This window comes from Nannobrachium achirus, assembly GCF_963921795.1.
Source record: "Nannobrachium achirus genome assembly, chromosome: 21".
Lineage (NCBI taxonomy): Eukaryota > Metazoa > Chordata > Actinopteri > Myctophiformes > Myctophidae > Nannobrachium > Nannobrachium achirus.
Window position 1 is genome coordinate 40,465,409 of NC_137828.1, and position 19,130 is coordinate 40,484,538.

At 41.0% G+C, this 19,130-nt stretch overlaps 1 protein-coding gene across 1 annotated transcript in view; it reads right to left on the bottom strand.

Annotated features, from left to right (window-relative positions):
• Positions 1–6,082: 6,082 nt before the first annotated feature.
• mrc1a (mannose receptor, C type 1a) overlaps positions 6,083–19,130 on the bottom strand; it is a gene marked incomplete at both ends in the record, with an annotated part of 37,845 nt that continues 24,797 nt past the window's right edge. The window contains 16 exons of the mRNA XM_080751772.1: positions 6,083–6,321; positions 7,467–7,499; positions 7,673–7,840; positions 8,550–8,666; positions 9,221–9,373; positions 10,155–10,320; positions 10,884–11,116; positions 11,489–11,594; positions 12,540–12,712; positions 13,189–13,297; positions 13,808–13,947; positions 15,304–15,404; positions 15,682–15,746; positions 17,059–17,222; positions 17,679–17,717; positions 17,854–17,998. Of these exons, the coding sequence (XP_080607898.1) occupies positions 6,083–6,321; positions 7,467–7,499; positions 7,673–7,840; positions 8,550–8,666; positions 9,221–9,373; positions 10,155–10,320; positions 10,884–11,116; positions 11,489–11,594; positions 12,540–12,712; positions 13,189–13,297; positions 13,808–13,947; positions 15,304–15,404; positions 15,682–15,746; positions 17,059–17,222; positions 17,679–17,717; positions 17,854–17,998 (2,151 nt within the window). The remainder of the gene's footprint in view (positions 6,322–7,466; positions 7,500–7,672; positions 7,841–8,549; positions 8,667–9,220; positions 9,374–10,154; positions 10,321–10,883; positions 11,117–11,488; positions 11,595–12,539; positions 12,713–13,188; positions 13,298–13,807; positions 13,948–15,303; positions 15,405–15,681; positions 15,747–17,058; positions 17,223–17,678; positions 17,718–17,853; positions 17,999–19,130) is intronic.

The following is a 19,130-nucleotide window of genomic DNA, read 5'->3' on the forward strand; positions in this document are numbered from 1 at the left end:
GTATGTGGAGATCCCTAACAGAACCCCTTTATGCCATGCCCATATATGGAGATCCCTGCTCTGAGTATCTGACATCACTGTGATGTCACAGTGATGTGTCAGGGGAACCACAGTGTCAGGCGGTACCCGTCTATGGACAAGCTGTGATGGTTCTGACAGTAAACTGCGACCTATGGTCGCAATAATTTCTGTACTTGTAATTACCGGTACTTCCAATTGAAGAGTTTCCTTCTAAAATGAAATGCCTGACTAGAGTCTAAAACGGTGGTAGGCAACAGGCGGCGCGTGGGCCAGAACTGGCCCGCCACCGATAATATCTCTCCCGACTCCCGACTAAATCATTTATGATACGGTAGCTTATTGACAGTCCAGGTAGGATATGGACAGCAATATCTTTGAATTGATAACCGGGTAGGATGAACAAATAGTTTGATTCTTTATGTTTTCACTGTCAACTTTCCTCTTGGGACTTGGATGAAAAACTTCAAAGCTGTGTTTCACATATTTAAAATAATGTATTGTTTCTCTCCGTTCTAAGGGACCCTGAACCATCAAAGAGCTGTTATTGGTCGAAAAGGAGTATCTGTCTCCAGATAAAATATTATTTTAGAACTTTTTAATTAAAGTGCCAGATTCAAGGATGAGGCCTGCACAAAAACGATTACATTAGCATTTTCCGGGGCCAAGCTTACTTGCTGACCCCTGTTCTAAAAGCCCCACTATAGAGATAAGTGCATCATGTAGCAATATATCCAGAATCTCAAATGTAAGGCTTGACTGTATACTGTATAGTCTACTGTATTTATAATCTGGGACTCATTGATGTGCAGTCATGCCAACATTAGAGGCTGTCCGTCAAAAGGGGTACCTTTGTTTGAATTGACCAACATTGCCACCTGCTTTAAGATATCTGCAAGTGGAAATGTTGGACTACCGGAGGTCATGGGGTCACCAAAATCGGTAGCATAGCAGGCGTCAGGGCATCATTGTCTCTCATTGGATGCCAGAGCATAACCTCTGCCCCATATTTTTCACATAGGCTGTTATAGCGCCACAAGGAGGCAGATTTTGCTGAACTCTCTATAATCAAGTGATCAAGACAGAGCGTCCGATTTCTCATATTCCATCCTGATTGACAAATTCTGAACATTGCTGGCCCACAGTAACCTACTGTACCTGACCTGGTGGAGACCTGTGCTCTGAGGAGCACTTTTTCCTAGTAACGTATTTTGGTTTGATTACTGTTGAGTGAGAAAACAATGTTGCACATTGAGCTAATCATCTGGGGATCCCCCAAAATAATTTGGGGACCCCACGGGAGATCCCGACCCCCAGTTTGGGAACCACTGCTCAGGCGCGCGGGAACTAATAACTGTCAGGGTGGGCTGGGCTGAGCTTTGCGACGCGTGTCCGTGCACGCGCGGCCGCGAAAATTTTGCGTTTTTTGGCGGATTTGGGTGATTTCTATAGCGGTTTTGGGGGACTTTTATTACGGTTTCGGCCACAGACAGACAGGCAACACACACACACACACACACACACACACACTACAATGCCCTGCTCTGTTTCACCAACAGTGTGTTTCAAAAATATAAAACCCCCAGCCATGCAGAATAATAAACGACAGCGCAAAGCCCACATCAGAAAAGGGTTGGAGTCTGCACGGCGGCAGTTTTGCAAATAAGGGAGAGATAAAGAGAGAGAGAGAGAGCACATTATAAAGTCAATCTTCTTACCTTGTTAAAAGGGAATGAAAAGCGAATGAACTGTCCATGATGTCATGCAATAATCCCTTGGTATTAAAGTGCTGTGTTGCAAATTAATGAAGCAAAACACACAGTCCACCATAACGTAATCATGTTTCTGTGTTTACTTCTGCACCGCGCGAGTTGTGATTGAAACCTAGACTGCTTCCGGGTAGTCCTGCCGCTTCCCTAGCAACCTAAGCACAACGGTGGGGTCCAGGGTTGGGCAAGGAGGTAGGGAGCGCTTGGTTGTATCTTCTTGGACCGCGCGGAGGTGCCGAAAGTCGGGGGGAAGATTTACTATTCTATAACTCGGTAACGGCGCTGATTCTGCTCATGCGACTGGAGGGGGCTCAGGGGGGGCTGACCAGCTACCAGGGTGGGCTCCAGCCCCCGTAGCCCCCCCCCTTCCCGCGCTACTGCCACTGCTGTAGAGCACCTTGTAACATTTAAGGTTCTATAATTACATAATTACATATTTAATAATAATTACATAATCATTATAGAGAGGAATTGAGCTGGGTAACACTGCGTCCCATGTCCGTAACGAATTATAAACATATAACGCATTATAATCAGCTTATAAGTAAGTAGCCTTGGAAACCAACAGTTCTCAAGCCATGTGTCGTGGCCCATACTGTATAGGTAAGGAGCCTTCCTCCTGTTTCTGTAGCGTTGATAAAGTGGACATGATGCTAGTGTGTCACAGGCCAGGATCTTACCCCCATCCCAGTGGTTGTGGGTCGGGACCCCCCGGGGGGTACCCCAACTTATTTTGGAGGGTCCCCAGATGATTAGCTTAATCTGCAACATTGTTCTCTCACTCACCAGTAAACAAACCAACATGTAGTTGCACACGGTATCAGCACATTTGTAATGACTTTTAATTATAACACACTATGATTGTGGCCGGGTCTGTAACATTTCCTGTAACATCCCATGTCTTCAATGCGTTGTAGTCCTTATTTTCAGTGTTTATAAGCAGTGTTTATAATGCATTGTAAGTATGTTTATATTATAGACATGGGATGCATAGGATGTGTTACCACGAGGGGTTTACAAAAGTACACAGTACTTCTACACTCTCAGAGTAACACCCTGGCTTTACTTTGTAAAGAGTCCCATGTCACTGTGTTGCAGGACCTGCGGACAGGCAGTGATGAAAGAAGAACATGTATCAATAGGTCCCTATAGTGTAAAAGAAATACACAAGTAAAAGTCCGGAATTCAAAATTTACCTGAGTAAAAGTACAAAATGATTGGTATCAAAATGTATTAAAGTACCAAAAGTATAGCCTGGCATTGCCAGACTAATGAGGTGGATTCACTCACACGTCTGGACTTCAGAGAGTATGAGAAATCAGAAAATGACCGGGCCAATCAGTGACTGCATTTCAACTAAACAGTTTAACTGATTGGCCCGGTCATTTTCTGATTTCTCATACTCGCTCCCTATTGCCCGAAGTCCAGACTGATATCGAACATGTGAGTGAATCCACGTTATCAGTCTGGCTAATACCAGGCTACCAAAAGTAGAAAGTACTCATTATGCAGAATTTCCCATTTCACACAAGTTCAAGTTTCAAATGTGTGAATTGTATAAAAAAAAGAGAGAGAGAGAAAAAAAGTTTGAAAATAGCTCACAGTGCGTTGCATCAAGTCGCATTGTGAGCTTGTAGATCGGTTGTTTTCAAATGGCCGAAATGTATAGGATTGAAATAGTTATTGTATGTTTTGTAATAATAATCAAAATCTACAACTAGTAACTGAAGTAAAGTAAAAGTACCTAAAAACTGTACTTGTACAGTCTTGCTGGGTCACCCTGTCTTGTTTTTATTTTTTCTTGCACTGACCAATGGACCTTTTTTTCTTTTTGGCTCTGCAGTGCACTATTAGGTTGTGTTAGTAGTATTGAGTATTTTGCTTGTGTTTGACATGGCGGTGAGATACTTGTAGCACTGACTAGCATTGACTGTTATGGACACTTTTGTTTGGCACTGTATTGATAGTTGTGCTTAAGGGTCGCTATTTACTGTTTTTGTTTTTAAGTTGGCTGTTTCACTTTGAGCATGACTGTTTCTGACACTTTATGTACTGTAATTCTTCGTTCCCTTTCTTTGATGTACCTTGCTCTTTACTGTACTCTGTTCTTTTTTTCATACTTCTCTCTCTGTAACTTTGTAAATATCCTTATACTGCTGTGCTGCCCCCGGCAACTGATTTCCCCCCTTGGGAAGATAAAGGTATCTATCTACTTGAGTAAATGTACTTTACACCACTGCTGACAGGTTGGACTACATTAGGTAGGAGGAGGAGGCTCTGTATTTCCTTTGTGCTGGTGAACAACATAAAAAGCACCGAGAACATTCCACGCCAAGCTGTTTGGCTCTTCATAGTAGCCACGGCAACGGTGACATTAATGTGACTTTGTTTGTCCACCGAAGAAGGAGGTCTACGAGACACTTTATCGCTCCGTCTCATTATAAGGGGGCTTCACAAACAGCCTTTATTATGTAGCTATATAAGCCACTACCTCACCAACAAGGTGTTTTCATTATATTCCTGTTGTCTTTTGCAAAATAAATAATCACTGTGTGGAATATGCCGTGTAAACATCAAGAGACCAAAAGGAGAGGGAAATATGTACATAGTACAGTGTTTGTGTAAAAAAGTATTCAATAAATCAAAACTATAGTTGGGGGTGAAAGGAAACAGACAAGGAAATTGACTTTAGTTTATTTATGTTTTATTAAAGTATCTCCTGTATTTACAATGTCATGAGCAAAAAAACAACACTACCACCAAAAATGACTCTGCTTGAGGAGTCAAGCCATGTAAAAGAACTGAAACCTTGCATCTCCAAATTTCAAATTTGTATGTTTTTTTTTTTCTCGTAAATTAAAGCCGGCCTACATCACAGGCTACAAAAGTGTCGCACAAAACTAGTGAAAATAGCCGATCTACAGACACACACCGTCTTGCATCGTTTTTAAAATACCAAAAAAGGACATACAAGGTTTCCACCCGACAAAGACGAAATGCATCTTTGCTTTCTTCATAGCGGATGCTTCTGTCTATACAGTACTTTCCCACACCATGGCTGCTATGAATAGATTTCTTGTCTGCTTGTTGGGTTAATGTTTTAACCACTTAACGGCCGATTCCACAAATGCCTTCTAGAACTCTTTTGTGCCATGCACCCCCAAAATGATATGTACCGGTATGTGGCCGCAGACCCCATCTGAAAATGTTTTGTGCCAGGGGACCCCAGAAGAGAAGATTTGTGTTAAGAAATTCAAAGATTTTCACTTTCAAGATTTTTCAAAAAAGATGTTCAAAATTAGCACAAGCTTGAAGTTGTAGATCTGCTAACCAATGTTCTAAATCCTAAGAGTTTTCTGAAAAACTGGTTGCTATGCGGCTATTTCCGGCTGAAACGGTTTTGGAAGAAAACGAGGGGACCAGGGATAAGCCCTTGGGGACCCCGGGTTTACAGTAACTGGTTAAAAGCACACACTATATAAGAAATCTGTACATGTACAACATACACCAACATACCGCATTATCTGTCATAAAGCTTGTTCAGAAATCATTTTCAACAGTGTTCACAAGGGATGGGATGATATGAAAATGACCTGATTATTGTGGCAAAAATCATTGCTACTAACAAGATAATTATGTTACTCAAAATATGATTAAAACTTAAAATGGCACTTTTGTAGACCACTTGGGGGGGGGGGGGGGGCGTTCACCAGAAACAGCAGATCTACAATGCTTTGCCACGATTTGTGTAGAGTGAAATAAGAGCGTACCACATTTCACGATACATTTTAATCTCTGTGATACGATTATTGTAAGCAGTTTTTATCACTGTCATAACGATTATCATCCTGTCCCTAGTGTTCACATTATCACATATTAAAGCAAATTCTTATCTTTTGCAAACAGTGCTGACATAAGTATGGATATCCAGTGCCACTAACAGTATTTTCCATAATTATCAATATTAACTATACTTCATGATTGGAAATCACATTATAATCACATTACATTTTTGTTTCTATCACCCCCCCCCCCCCAAAAAAAAAGAAAAGAAAAGAAAAAAAAGAATGTGCTAAATCATTTTAAGCAACTCTGTAAGTGTTCTTTTGCCCAAAGCGAAAGTCCGAGAATTGGCCACCAATGCTCTCTGTCTTTCTTAAAGCCTGATTTATACAGTAGCTGCATGCCGGGTGTTGCGTATATAGCGGATCTACAAGCTCACATTTCTGACGCGTTGTGAGCTTGTAGATTCGCCATTTACTGAGCACGACACCGGCACGCGACTTAAGTATAACCTAAGCCTGTTCGTTCTGTTCTATGTTGGCCACCAGTCCCTTTGTGTCGACGGCAGAGCGGATGGGGTTGTTGAAGTACAGGCTGTTGTCGAAGGTACACTCTCCCAGGACGGGGGTGGGGAAACTGGCTATCCTCTTGCGGAGCAGGAAGCCGCCGAGTCCCACCACAGCGATGATAACCAGGACCACGGATATGGTGACGCTGGCATACCCTTGGGGAGCCTCCTCCACTATGGGGGCTGAAAGACAAGATAACATAACAGTCAAGGCAAGGCAAGGCAGTTTTATTTCTACAACATGTGCTTTACACACCAGTGGTTCTCAACCTGTGGGTCGGGACCCACAATTATTTTGGGGGTCCCCAGATGATTATCTTAATGTGCAACATTGTTTTTTCACTTAACAGTAAACAAACCAACATAAAGTTTAAGCGTATAGAGGGTATCTGCACATTTCTAAGTGACAATATAAGGACTTTTTAATACCTCTAAAATGACAAATTAAACATTGGCCAAATTGTCAAATATTAGTGTCAGAAATTGTGAAAATAGCAGATCTACATGCTCACAACGCCTCGCAACACGAGGCGTTGTGAGCATGTAGATCTGCTATTTTCACAATAGAATGGTGTTATACAAAATGTAATGCCTCAACTCTTAGTGCTATATAGTGCAGATATACAAGATCACAGCGTGGCAACAAAGTGCCACGCTGCGAGCTTGTAGATCTGCAATATATTTTTCAAAGCAAACCTTTGTAACTCAAATCTCTGCTTGACGCTTGTATATCTGCTATTTTTCAATAGTTAAAGCATAAAATAATGGTTAAAGTAATAATGCATAATAATGTGTTCCAGGTCATGAGTTAAAATAAATAAACAGTGGCAGCAGACCTGCAGAGTGTGTTCCAGATATGTGGTGCATACAAACTAAAATGCTGCTTCCCGCTTTATCTTTGTGTTTTAGGGACAGAAAGCAGACCTTTCCCAGATGACATGAGAGGTCTGGATGGTTCATGATATCTTACAAGATCAGAAATGTATTTTGGCACTAAACCATTCAAAATGTTATACATCAACAGTAGTATTTTGAAATCAATTATTTGACACACAGGGAGCCAGTCTAAGAATGTACCACTTTCAATCAGGCATCCTATTTTGGCCATGGTTATTGTAGGTGAAAATGTTCACAAAATGTCCCTGAATATAAATATTTTCTATAGAAAGTGAAAATACAGATTATAGAGTGTAAAATATGAGCATACACTTTTCCACTGCATACGACTGTGTGTAAGTACATAGGTGCTTAACAGAAGGAAGTTCACTTGTGCACAATTATGAATTTAATCAATTTCCATTTATTAAAATAAAGTCCCTGTAGCTTACCAGTAAGTGGAGGCTTTTCTGTTGGTACAATAACTGCAAAGCAAGCATAACCAATGTTGTAAGTAATGCAAACTACAGATGGATAGTACCGGTACATACTAACCACATTAATAATACTAATAACCATTGACAAGCAATGTAAATCACTGATCAATCAAACAGGTCTACCTTTAATTAAAGCAAACTTGAGGATGAATTGAACTTACTTTTGGGAGTTTTGCAGATGTAAGACTTGTACCTATTGCAGCTGTTTGTGCTCCATTTACCGCTGTCAGAAATGATTTCTACACAGGCTTCTGACTCTGAGGATTTTGGCATCCCCGTTTTCCAGTTGGTGAAGTCCACCACGCTGTTGTCGATCCACATCCATTTTCCTGGAAACAAGTTAAGTGGTAATTATTGGAAAATAAAAACCTTTGGGAGTTTGAGCACGTCTTTTTGGTGTCTGTGCATTTTCCTGCTTATTACAAAGCTATTTTTGAACAAACATTTCACAAAATCAATATGTAAACATAATAAAATAAACAATTCGGTAGAAATAAACAGGCAGAACAGCAGCAGTCTTTTGCAGTCTTTTGCGGTGGTCTGCTATCAGGAAATAACAGTACTGCGAAATGCCTTCATTGGCCAATCAGAGTATTCCACAAAGCTGTGTGGGATGTAACACTGTGATATGTGCAAGATTGCGGTTGCTGGTATCTCTGCATTAGTCGAGAGAAGTCAACTGTTCTTCATTTCCGTTCAAGAAAATCTAACATTTTTGAATTTCCATTTCTGTTAAGCAGCAAGCTATATATATGCTTAGATGATTTAGATTTATATTCAGATTAAATGTGTGTGACCGTAAAGACGAAACGGAAGTGGGGAGGAGGCATTCCGTCCGCTTTATCCCTTGATCATTTTCAGAGTTTCTGTTGCTCCAGACTGTATTACGGAAGCATCTGAAAATTGTGGGAGGCAAGAGTCTGGCTCGCGAGAATATACTGGAGAGACCAACTCGACACAAGAGTTATTGAGCTGCCTTCAAACCCATAGATGTCAGGATGTGGAGACCAAAGTCAACAATAACAAGGGCACTCTCACCTTCATGGCTCTTGTACAGGCCGGTCCAGAAGGACTTGGCACCGTCGTGTAGAAGCTCCACGTTCTGTTGTATGAACTGACCCTCCACAGGGTCCAGGATGCTCACCAGAGTCGCTCCTTGGGACACAGAAAGCGACATATAATAAGCCAGACATCATATAGATCAGTGGTTCTCAAAGTTATATCACAAACTCTCTGGGTAAAAAAAATATGAATATAAAAAAATACAGATTGCTAATTACCATAACATACTTTGCCAAAATGTTTTTTATTTTGTTTTGGAAAGATGAATTGTCACCCACTTTTGTGATGTTCAAAGAACAAATAGCTCAACTACTTCCACTAGAGAAACTAACATTTGAAAAACATAACCGAGGATGGGTATTCCAGGACCTTTGGTCCCCATTATTTTCTCAACTGAGTGGTGAGACCACTGTTTGACATGGAATGTAATACGTGAGTCGGATGTGAATTTGTCTCTTAAAAAAAAAAGATTATATATTAAAAAAAGGGGTTCTAAATTGACCTTTACAAGTCTGTAACTCTGACAGTGCACACATGGAACCAGTGGTAACCAGTCTGTTCGCCCTCCTGGCCGTTCGCCCCAAAAAGAGTTTTCTTAATTTATCTTTAGGCTATATAACTAAAATGGAAACAATTTAAAGCCTTACCCATTCTCATACATTCCACTGTGGCGTGGGCCCAGTTGTCCACCACAGAGTTGAGGAAGGAATAACAATGACCCCTGAACGGTACCCAGGTTTTTCTCTTCTTTGGTTCTGGACAGATGCCAGGGAGCTGTGGCGGGGCAGTCGGGGCTATATCTGTAAAAGAGAGAGGAGACTCTTGGATGAAAGTTCTCAGTCGCCACGACTGAGTTCAGTCATTTGGATTCCATAGAAGACATGGAATCATGTCACGCACCGAAAATAGGCCATTTGTCGCAATTTGTTGTTTTAAGATTAAAGAGTATTGGAAGCAATAGAATACATGTTCAATCTTCCAGAAAACCCTGAAGATCTCAGATATTTCATAAAAGCAAAGGTTAAAAAGCCTCAATCTGCAATTTCTGATTGGCTGTATGGCTAACGATTAGTAACAAAACATCATTCATTTTTACAAACTGTTTTGTGCTAATTGTTTATCAAACACAGTGCGGGGGATCCTTTCACACGGTTTCACAAATTCCAGGCCAGATTAAGATTTGCCCTAAGCAAACTTTTCAACCATGTTTTGCTTTAATCCATGGGAGACTGCATTTTTTTTTTTAAACTTAAGTTTTATTTTGTCACATGCGCGTACATTGAATTGCAAATGTTTCCAAACAACACTGAACACTCAAAGGTACAGTAGTTGACGTCACCACCCCGCCCTTGTTCAAGCAGGAAATCATTTCTTGAATGTTGTCGTGATGTGAGCATTTTTTGGCACAACCATGGGACTCAACTGTTTACTGTACCAGACTATTCAGCATTGAATCTTTTTCAAAGTCGTCTTTCAGGATAGAGCAAAACTGTATTACCATTCATTTTACAAATGAATGTGATATATGAATGGCAACTTTAATGGAAATGGTAAGGAGCATGTATTGAAGGGTTGTCTGACCTGGTGACCTTTTGCACAGCGAGTAATAGGTACTGCTGCATGCCCCCGTTTTCCACATTCTGTCCACGTCCATATATACACAGGCGTAGTTGTCTTTAGGTTCATTCGGACCCCACTTTGTGTAGGACAGAGGCCAGTTATCAATCCACTTGAATCGGCCCTCCGTCTGTGGACAAGACAAGATGGTGATGTTCATGAAACCATGGCACTGCATAAAAGGCCTGTCTAGAAATAGCAAGACAGCCATGAACTACAGTATAAATGTCTGAACGTCACCCATTTTCAACCTATCTTCGTATAATTGGTCCTCACTGATTCTCATTATAATATGGTACCATTTTTGGAGGAGGGCTGTGGACACTTCAGAAAACCGCACACCAAGGATATCATTGGTAGGCAGTGTTGGTAATTTAAAACACAATGTTTCATTGTATTTTTTTCTACAAGCTCACCACGTTTCGCGACGCGACACCTTGTGAGCTTGTAGATATGCTATTTGCACTATTTTTGAAAAATTTTGAAAATATATGAAAATGTATCAACATGGAAACGATTTTATGACGATTATGACAAAACAATTGCGATTATTTCGATTATGTAGCCTAATAATAGTCACAGGCTTAATCTCAATGGGAAAAATGAACTATGTGTGGAACCACAAAATGGCCGCCACTGCTATGCCCTACTAATTGCAATGTCCTTTCGAGAATAACATTCGGCCCCCTTCACCTCGTTGTTGTTGAGGCCGATCCAGACGGGCTCGTTGTACTTGCTCATCTGCAGCGTGATGTAGGCCTGCGTGATGGGGTTGAGGATGCTGGCCAGGTCAGCGTCATCCGCCTGGCACTGCCTCCGCGCCTCGTCCCACCTCATCTTCTCCTTCACCAGCTTGAAGGAGTCGTTGCCCAGCTTGTAGAAGGTCTTGGGTGAGACGGTGGTGGCCGGCACCACGATCTGAGAGTCTGATTATAAACATCATCATACGTCGGGTCAGCTCAAAAACGTTCTTCACTTTCTTGAATCTAATTATCTGACTTACTTTTATTTATTTTTAGCCTTTGGCCAGGGTACATTTTGACAGAAAAGCTTGATTTAGTCTTTTGAATAAAATTCTATTTAGTTTAAGTCATATTTTTGACTAAATAGCATTTTAGTTGACTCAATCTGATTTCTCGCATGGCCCTCTTCTAGCGCCACCATCAGGCCGATTTTTGCAAAACAAATTTTTGGACACTGCTCATACAGATTTTGGCCTAAAATCACGCAAAGCGGTACACAGTATCTCTAAAGTGAAGTCACGTCATCAGCACTGCTGTAGCGAACAGCTTCCTTACCAATGTTCCTTTTACAGATGAAGCCACGACTCGCGCCACAGTCCTCCACCTTCCAGAAGCCGATCTGTTTGGGGGAGCTGCCCACCATGATCACACAGTCAAACACCTGTCAGACATGAGAGCTCTGTTAATGGTCTGGGAAACACACACTCAAATAGAGCCATTATGCCTAAACATGTGAATATGAATAACTTTCACACCACTTTGACGCACTTTGATGATGACAGGTCCACTCAAAATAGAGCCATTATGCCCAGCATGTGAACTATGAATAAATCACACCACTTTGACAATGACGCAGGTGTCAATGCCTGCGTCATCGTGTGTCAAACCTATGAACTAGTCTTTTTATTCAAACTCCCAGCCAGAAGGGATTCATTCACTCATTATGCAGATTTTATGCTCATCCGTTAATCCATTAAGACCGGGAAAGAATCTGTGTCATTTTAGATTTCAAGTAGTTAATAAAGCATCACAATCATTGTAACCACTTGAGCCAATTATCTCTCTCTCTCTCTCTCTCTCTCTCTCTCTCTCTCTCTCTCTCTCTCTCTCTCTCTCTCTCTCTCTCTCTCTCTCTCTCTCTCTCTCTCTCTCTCAAGCGAACAATGACTGAGATGAAGTGCTGGAGCTGAATAAAAACAATATGAAACAGAGCAAACATTCAAACACATTCATTGTTTTGTTTAATACTATTTCAAATTAGTGTAAAAAAGAAAAAATATTTTGACATCCGCTGCCCTTTATGACCACCAGATACATATACGATCATAATAAGTCCCTGTATGCTTGATACAGTATAATCAAATATGAAGTTCAAGTAAATAATGTTGTAGTTTTCTATATTTGGTCGACTAAATATCATAAGATTGTAGTCGACTAAATCTACAATTGATTTGGTCGAAAAAATGTATTTTGGCAGGCCGGCCTTGATGGCGTCGTAATGCCTGATTTCACACTTGGTTGCATGCTGAAAATAGCAGATCTCAGGGCGCCACAGTTTTAGTTGAGGAAATGAAGGCTCATGTGTTGTTGGGTACTGTACGACTACCTCATCCATAAAGGAATAGCGTCCGTCAGGCACCGGCACCGGGTGTCCTTTGGCCCAGTTGGTGTATGAAACCTTCCTGCCTTCTGTCCACAAGAAGCGCATCTCCCAGTTGACGTCGTTCATGCCGATCCACATGTCTTCAGGATACTTCAGCATCTGTGTCGTTAGGAATGCTGGTAAAAAAAGGACCAAGATTAGATTTGGTGTTTTACTGAACCATTCTTTTTTCCTTTTTCTTTTTTTTCCCTTTTCTTTTTAAAACAGTGAGATATAAATAAATTAACATGGTAACAATAATCTCCCTTCTTACCACATCACTATGTACAATCCATAATTATATGAGAGTGCAAGTACTAATAGTCAACCAATCCTCTGCAATTCACTTCCCAAGCCATATCTGGGATGTAATCTAATGCCCACAAATCCTTTGGAAATATAATGGTTTTCCCTTTTTTTACAGAAACTTTCTTCACCATTGGCAGTTTATCACATCTCCTTAATTACTTAGAAACGATTAGTTTTACCACACCTTTACACAGACTATAGCGACACTGGAATGAGATCACTGAAATGTTAACTATTACCAGGCACTTTCTTTAATGTGAAAACAGTTACCGGACAAGCATGGCACAGAATGTTTGTCACTCACCCTGCTCTCTCTCACTGAGGACGGAGACCAGATTTCCTCCCTGGTTAATGCAGTGGGTCCTGGCTTCCTGCCAGCCCTTCTTGTCGGTCCCCGAAACAAATCTGTAGCACTGTGTAAACATGGGGTGTTTAATGCTGCGCGTTGGAATAATACGGGCAAGGGCCCGGGTTAAGATAACAGAGTCCATGTCCCAGGTTATGGTTGTAATGAGGCAGAATGGTGACAGAACTGCAAACGATTATGCAGCTACACAGCTACCACTAAAGCCACTTCTTATAATTAAGTATAATGTGAACATGAATGTCACTTGGTGTTACTACATCGGAAATATGGGCCTCTACGGGCACCACGCCATACCACAGGTCACAGACAAGGTCAGAGAGAGAAGGATGAGGCTGGCTGGGCACTGCCACTCTCGCATAAAAAACGATATATTTCCAAATAGTAGCCCTACTATAATTCAGGATGTGAACGACAGCTTTATTTGTAGATCATATCTTTAAACTAGAACTAAGACCTTTATATTATTGAACAAATACACGGATATATGCAAATGTAATACAGGTGTTTTAATGGTGTCTCTCTATGCTGAATAATACAGTATATTCACTGTGTTTACCTTTCCTTGAAAAGTAGTCCATTCTGGGGCACATCCTCCCTTCGGGACCGTGGTGGGCACCATGGTTGTGTTGACGAAAGACGCACTTCTCTTACAGATGGAAGGAAGCTCTAGGCCACAATTAATATCATTCCAGTAGCCTACAGGTGCAGACGTCACAGAGAAATGTATGAGAGTTGGTAGCTTTACTAAAACCAAGTAACTAAGTATAGGCTACTCAAATACTGTGCTTAAGTACAATGTTTAGGTATTTGTACTGGAGTATTTTCACATTCCTGTACTTTTACTTCTACTTCAGCTATTTGAAAATAGTCGCTCTACAAGCTCACAACACGTCGCATCGTTTGTAGATCTGCTATTTTCAAAAGACTTCGATCATTTTGAAAACTTGAAATGGGACATTTCTGCATAATGATTACTCTTACTTTTGGTAGCCTACTTTAAGTGATGGCAATACATTTTGACCTTTTATATCAAACTTACTTAGTAATAAGTATTTTTACTTTATAGTGTTGATACTTTTACTTAAAGGAGTAGTTCACCACTTTTCAACCTGTCTTCATATAATAGGTCCTCACTAATGTTCATGATAAAACATCACAATTTTTTTCTACTCGGTCCAAGTCTCCTAGGAGAGCTGTGGGAAGTTCAGAATCCATCGTCTTGTGACATCATCATTTTCCAAAAAAAAAGATTAATCAATATTTTTGAAAAAAATATTTAGATTTTTATTATCGCGAGAACAATGGCTTCCACTTTAAAATTGCAACTTTTCAGGAATAGAAAGCCTGCAGTTTCTATAAGATGGATTGGCAATCGATGATGTCACAAGACTATGGGTTTCTGACCTGCCCACAGCCCTCCTTTGAGAAAAAAAAAAAAAAAAAAAGAGAAAAGCTATTTTTGAGTGAGGACCAATTATATGAACATAGGTTGAAAAGTGGTGGAGTGCCCCTTTAAGTAAAAAGTGTGAGTACTTCTTCCATCACTGAGAGTTAGTGTGTTATACTCAGTGGTGGAAAAAGTGTACAAATGCAAAAGTATCAATACTGCAATGTAGAAATACTCTGTTACAAGTAAAGGTCTGGAATTCAAAATGTACTTGAATAAAAGTATGAAAGGGTTAGGGTTAGTTTGCAACAAACTTACTTTGGTACTTAAAGTACCAAAAGTAAAAGTACGAAATGTGAGTGAGCTTGTAGATCTGCAATTTTCAAATATACATAAAGTAGAGCTAAAGTGGTTTATGTAGGTTATTATAATTTATATCAGAAAAGTACCTATACTGTAACTAAAGTTTCCAAATAAATTTAGTGAAGTAAAAGTATTTGAAATTGGAAATACTCAAGTAAAGTACAGATGCTTAAGTACAGTACTTAAATACATGTACTTGGTTACTTTACACCACTGGTTGTACTAACTAAACTAGCCTCACATTAAGACACCCTGCTGAGACTTCAGCATGGAAGTTTGGGCAGGAGTAGGCTATAACTAACCCATGCTCTTGTAGAGGGTCACGCAGTTCTCTTCGTTGTTGGCGAAGTTGGGTTCATTGTGTTCCCATGCAGTGTAGGTGACAGGGCTACCATCCATCCAGCTGAAAATTGATTGATTGATTGAAGAATGTATTAGAAGTTTGCATAGGAAAGGGTACAGTTTCATGACAGTACAGTTCACTGGTACAAGGTCAACTCAAAGGATACGCTCAGGAAAGCACAAGGATTATTTACACGAATGACAGACAGATAGAACACAGTACTATGCAGAAAAAGAAAAAAACTATAAGAAAGAAAGAAATAAGAAAAAACTGTAGGGGTCTGTCGACTCCCCGTTAACAATCTTACAGCATTATACAAAAATGTGTTTTGATTTACCTAAATGATTTGTCCAAATTTATTGTCATGCCAATGTAGTATTGTCCATCTGGGCCTCTTGATATCTGCAGGAACATAATGATTTGTGTTTATTGCAAAACATACAGGATAGTTACTACTCTCTCCGAAAACAAAATTTTCGTCTGAAAGTTCGGACTTTCCGACGTGCAGCTTTCCGTACTCTAATTTGGGGTCATGCTTTTCAGAAATTTGTAGTTGAACTGGACCTTTCCGACAAAAGTTCGGTTTCGGTATTCGTTTGATATTTATGTTTGACTACTAGGGCAATATACACAGACACACATATGCACAATGGGGGGCTTTGGAATAGCGGCACTGGTGTTACATATCAAACATATAATTTTCCAAATGTCTGTCTGTCTGTCTGTCTGTCTGTCTGAGTGTCTGTCTGTCACAGCGTTTCTCCTCAGTGGCTGGAGCAATTGATCTGAAATCGCATCACCATGACATAACTGTGAAGCCCGTTTGTCACTTTCACAAATTGTATGCTGTATATTAGCATTTGTATGGTGTATCTACTATCTATTCTGCATCTAGCATGAGGCTTATCTATTCTGCATCTAGCATGAGGCAACATGTCTAACCAGCTGTGTGTGTGTGTGTGTGTGTGTGTGTGTGTGTGTGTGTGTGTGTGTGTGTGTGTGTGTGTGTGTGTGTGTGTGTGTGTGTGTGTGTGTGTGTGTGTGTGTGTGTGCGCGCAGGCGGGGGGGTGTCTGGCCCTGTTACAGATGTTGTCCAAAAATCATGCAGATCGGTACACAGTATCTCTGTAGCCATTAAACGAAACGAGTATTTCTTACATTGATGCTCCTACATATTATCATGCAAGCACCAGTTAAAGTTACTTTCCATCCCTCACTGTGTGCACAGTGCAACCCATAACCCACACACTGCACATCATTTCAGAGCTCATATCTTTGAACGGGTAAGGGCTAGTAAGACAAACACACTTAAGTAGGGGGAAAAAATTCAAATACTGAGGAAAAAAGTCTTCATCCCATTCAGTATTGGAAGTGGTAGGTTTTAGGGTTCTTTGTAATTCTACTGACTCTTGAACCTTTGTTCAAGAGTCAGTAGAATTACAAATCATTGGGAGTTTGCCTACTTTAGAAGCCATGAAGGGAGCTGACAGACCCTTCTTGATGTCAATCAATCAAGTCTTTCAAGTGACATATTCTTTTTAATTATATTTTAATATATATATTTTTTTGATGGCAAGTCATACACGGGGTCTACCTGCACATGCAGCCTTTGGGGGTAGATCACAATCTACCTTTTGGGCACCCCCGCTGTAAATTAAATCTGTATCTTTATGTTTTCTACTCAACTCTCTGTGCTGCATGGTCTTTGTCTCACCTGTTTCCATAGGAATCTCCTCTCACTCTCCCCCGTGATGACTGCAAGGTCTGCATGGTTGGCTTTACAAAAGGCTCGGGCCTCGTCCATTGCCAGGTTGTCTGAGTTGATGAAAAACTGTGTGTCGTTGTATATGACCCAGCCGTCCTGCGTGGTGTTGTACACTGCAAAGGGAACAAGAACAGCTCTAGAGCTTAGACCACTGTTTCCCAAACAGTGGGTCGGGAGACTCTGGAACCATGTTTGGGCTGCGGAACCAATTTTTATGGTTTATAAGTAAATATCCCCCTTTTAATGTCTTCTTTTTTTTATTTTTTATTTTATTAAATTATTTCTAACATATTTCAAAAGGATTTTATAAATAAAATACAATAATGAAAATAGCAGATCCACAAACTCACAACGAGGTGCGAAGCAACGTGTTGTGAGCTTGTAGAGCTTCTACATCTATTTTCACTTGTTTGGGTCCTGTGGCAAACGTCTAATTTCTCTCATGGGTCTTGAGCTAAAACTTTTGGGAACCACTGGTTTAGACTGAAAAGGGGAAAACGGCACTGGAGTTTCCTGTTTTCATTTGCAGGCTTTGTAAGAGGTGAAAAAATCAATAAAAGAACACTCACCTACGGGACTTTCGGTGGGCTCAGGTTTGGGCGTTACACCTGGAAATACAGAGGTTTAGTGAAGCCACACAACTTTAATTCTTTGTTTAAAGAACAATAGCAAAATGATTAATTGATAAATCAGGGTGGAAATGACCTCAACGATGGGACCCATATAGGCAGTAGTCTACAGTACCTTTGCGTATCTGGCAGATCCAGTCTTTGTAGGATTCGCAGTGCAGATCATTCCAGTACCACCCGTACGAAAAATGAAGCTCCACACAATGCTCAGCGTCATTGTGGTTATTAGGTTCACCAAAGGCCCAGTTTTCATAGCCAAACTAGAGGAATGTTGGAAGAATGACATGTCATAACAATAAAACGAAAAAATCTTTCTATCAATTACACACCCCATGAAGCCTTAAATTCATTCACATTCATAATAATATAATCTACCAAACAATATTACATTTTATTCACTACATAGTGACGCCATAATAATAATAACCAGTAAGACGCCTAAGGGCGAAAAGCGACTTTGCCCTAAAGGGCAGGACGGAATTCGCACAGGACGAAATTCATTTGCAAGTGTGATTCAAGTTGCGGTTGGTTGTTTAAGTTGTGGACAATGTGGACAAAATATTTTCCCAAATATGGATATGACTGACGTCTGACACCATAGATGTCTTTCTTATGTTATAGACCACATGACACTCACACATATGGCCATTCCAAGCTATGGGCTTAATATTGATGACATCAGGGATCTCCATATATGGGAAAAGAAGGGACAAGGACGAAATGTGATGTCACAACAATGTGATGTTATAGGGAGCAAGAGCCGCTGATACAAACGACCTACGGCCTGGTCGCGACTTAGGCCACGACTTGGAGGTCGTAGGTCCCGGTTCTGGAGGTTTTGCGCGATCTCGGTCGTAATTCAGCGACCTGGGAAGTCCGCGATCGAAACTCTACGCTTGCTAAGGGAAGGGACGCGAGTTTAGAAACTCTACGCTTGCTAAGGGAAGGAGCGCCGCGATCGAAACTCTACGCTTGCTAAGGGAAGGGACGCGAGTTTAGAAACTCTACGCTTGCTAAGGGAAGGAGCGCTCGTTTTCAACAGCGTCGGCAGGTTAGCTACTCAGTGTCGGCAGGTTAGGGTTAGGGTTAGGGTTAGGGTTAGGGTTAGGGTTAGAGTTGGGGTTAGGGTTAAGGTTAGGGTTAGAGTTAGAGTTGGGGTTAGGGTTAAGGATAGGTTTTGGTGCACCTCGCGCGGTCCAAGTGACTACAATGGAGCGCTTCCTACCTCCGGTTCAGCCAATCACAAGCTTCAAAAGGTTGAATAGCGCTGCTGCTCTAGAATATTCTGCAAAAAGACGGCCCGGGGACGACCGAGGTGGCGCAACCACGGCCGGGGGTCGCGAAACTAGACCGGCCGCGACCTAACAAGTATGTACCGCGAACTACGACCTC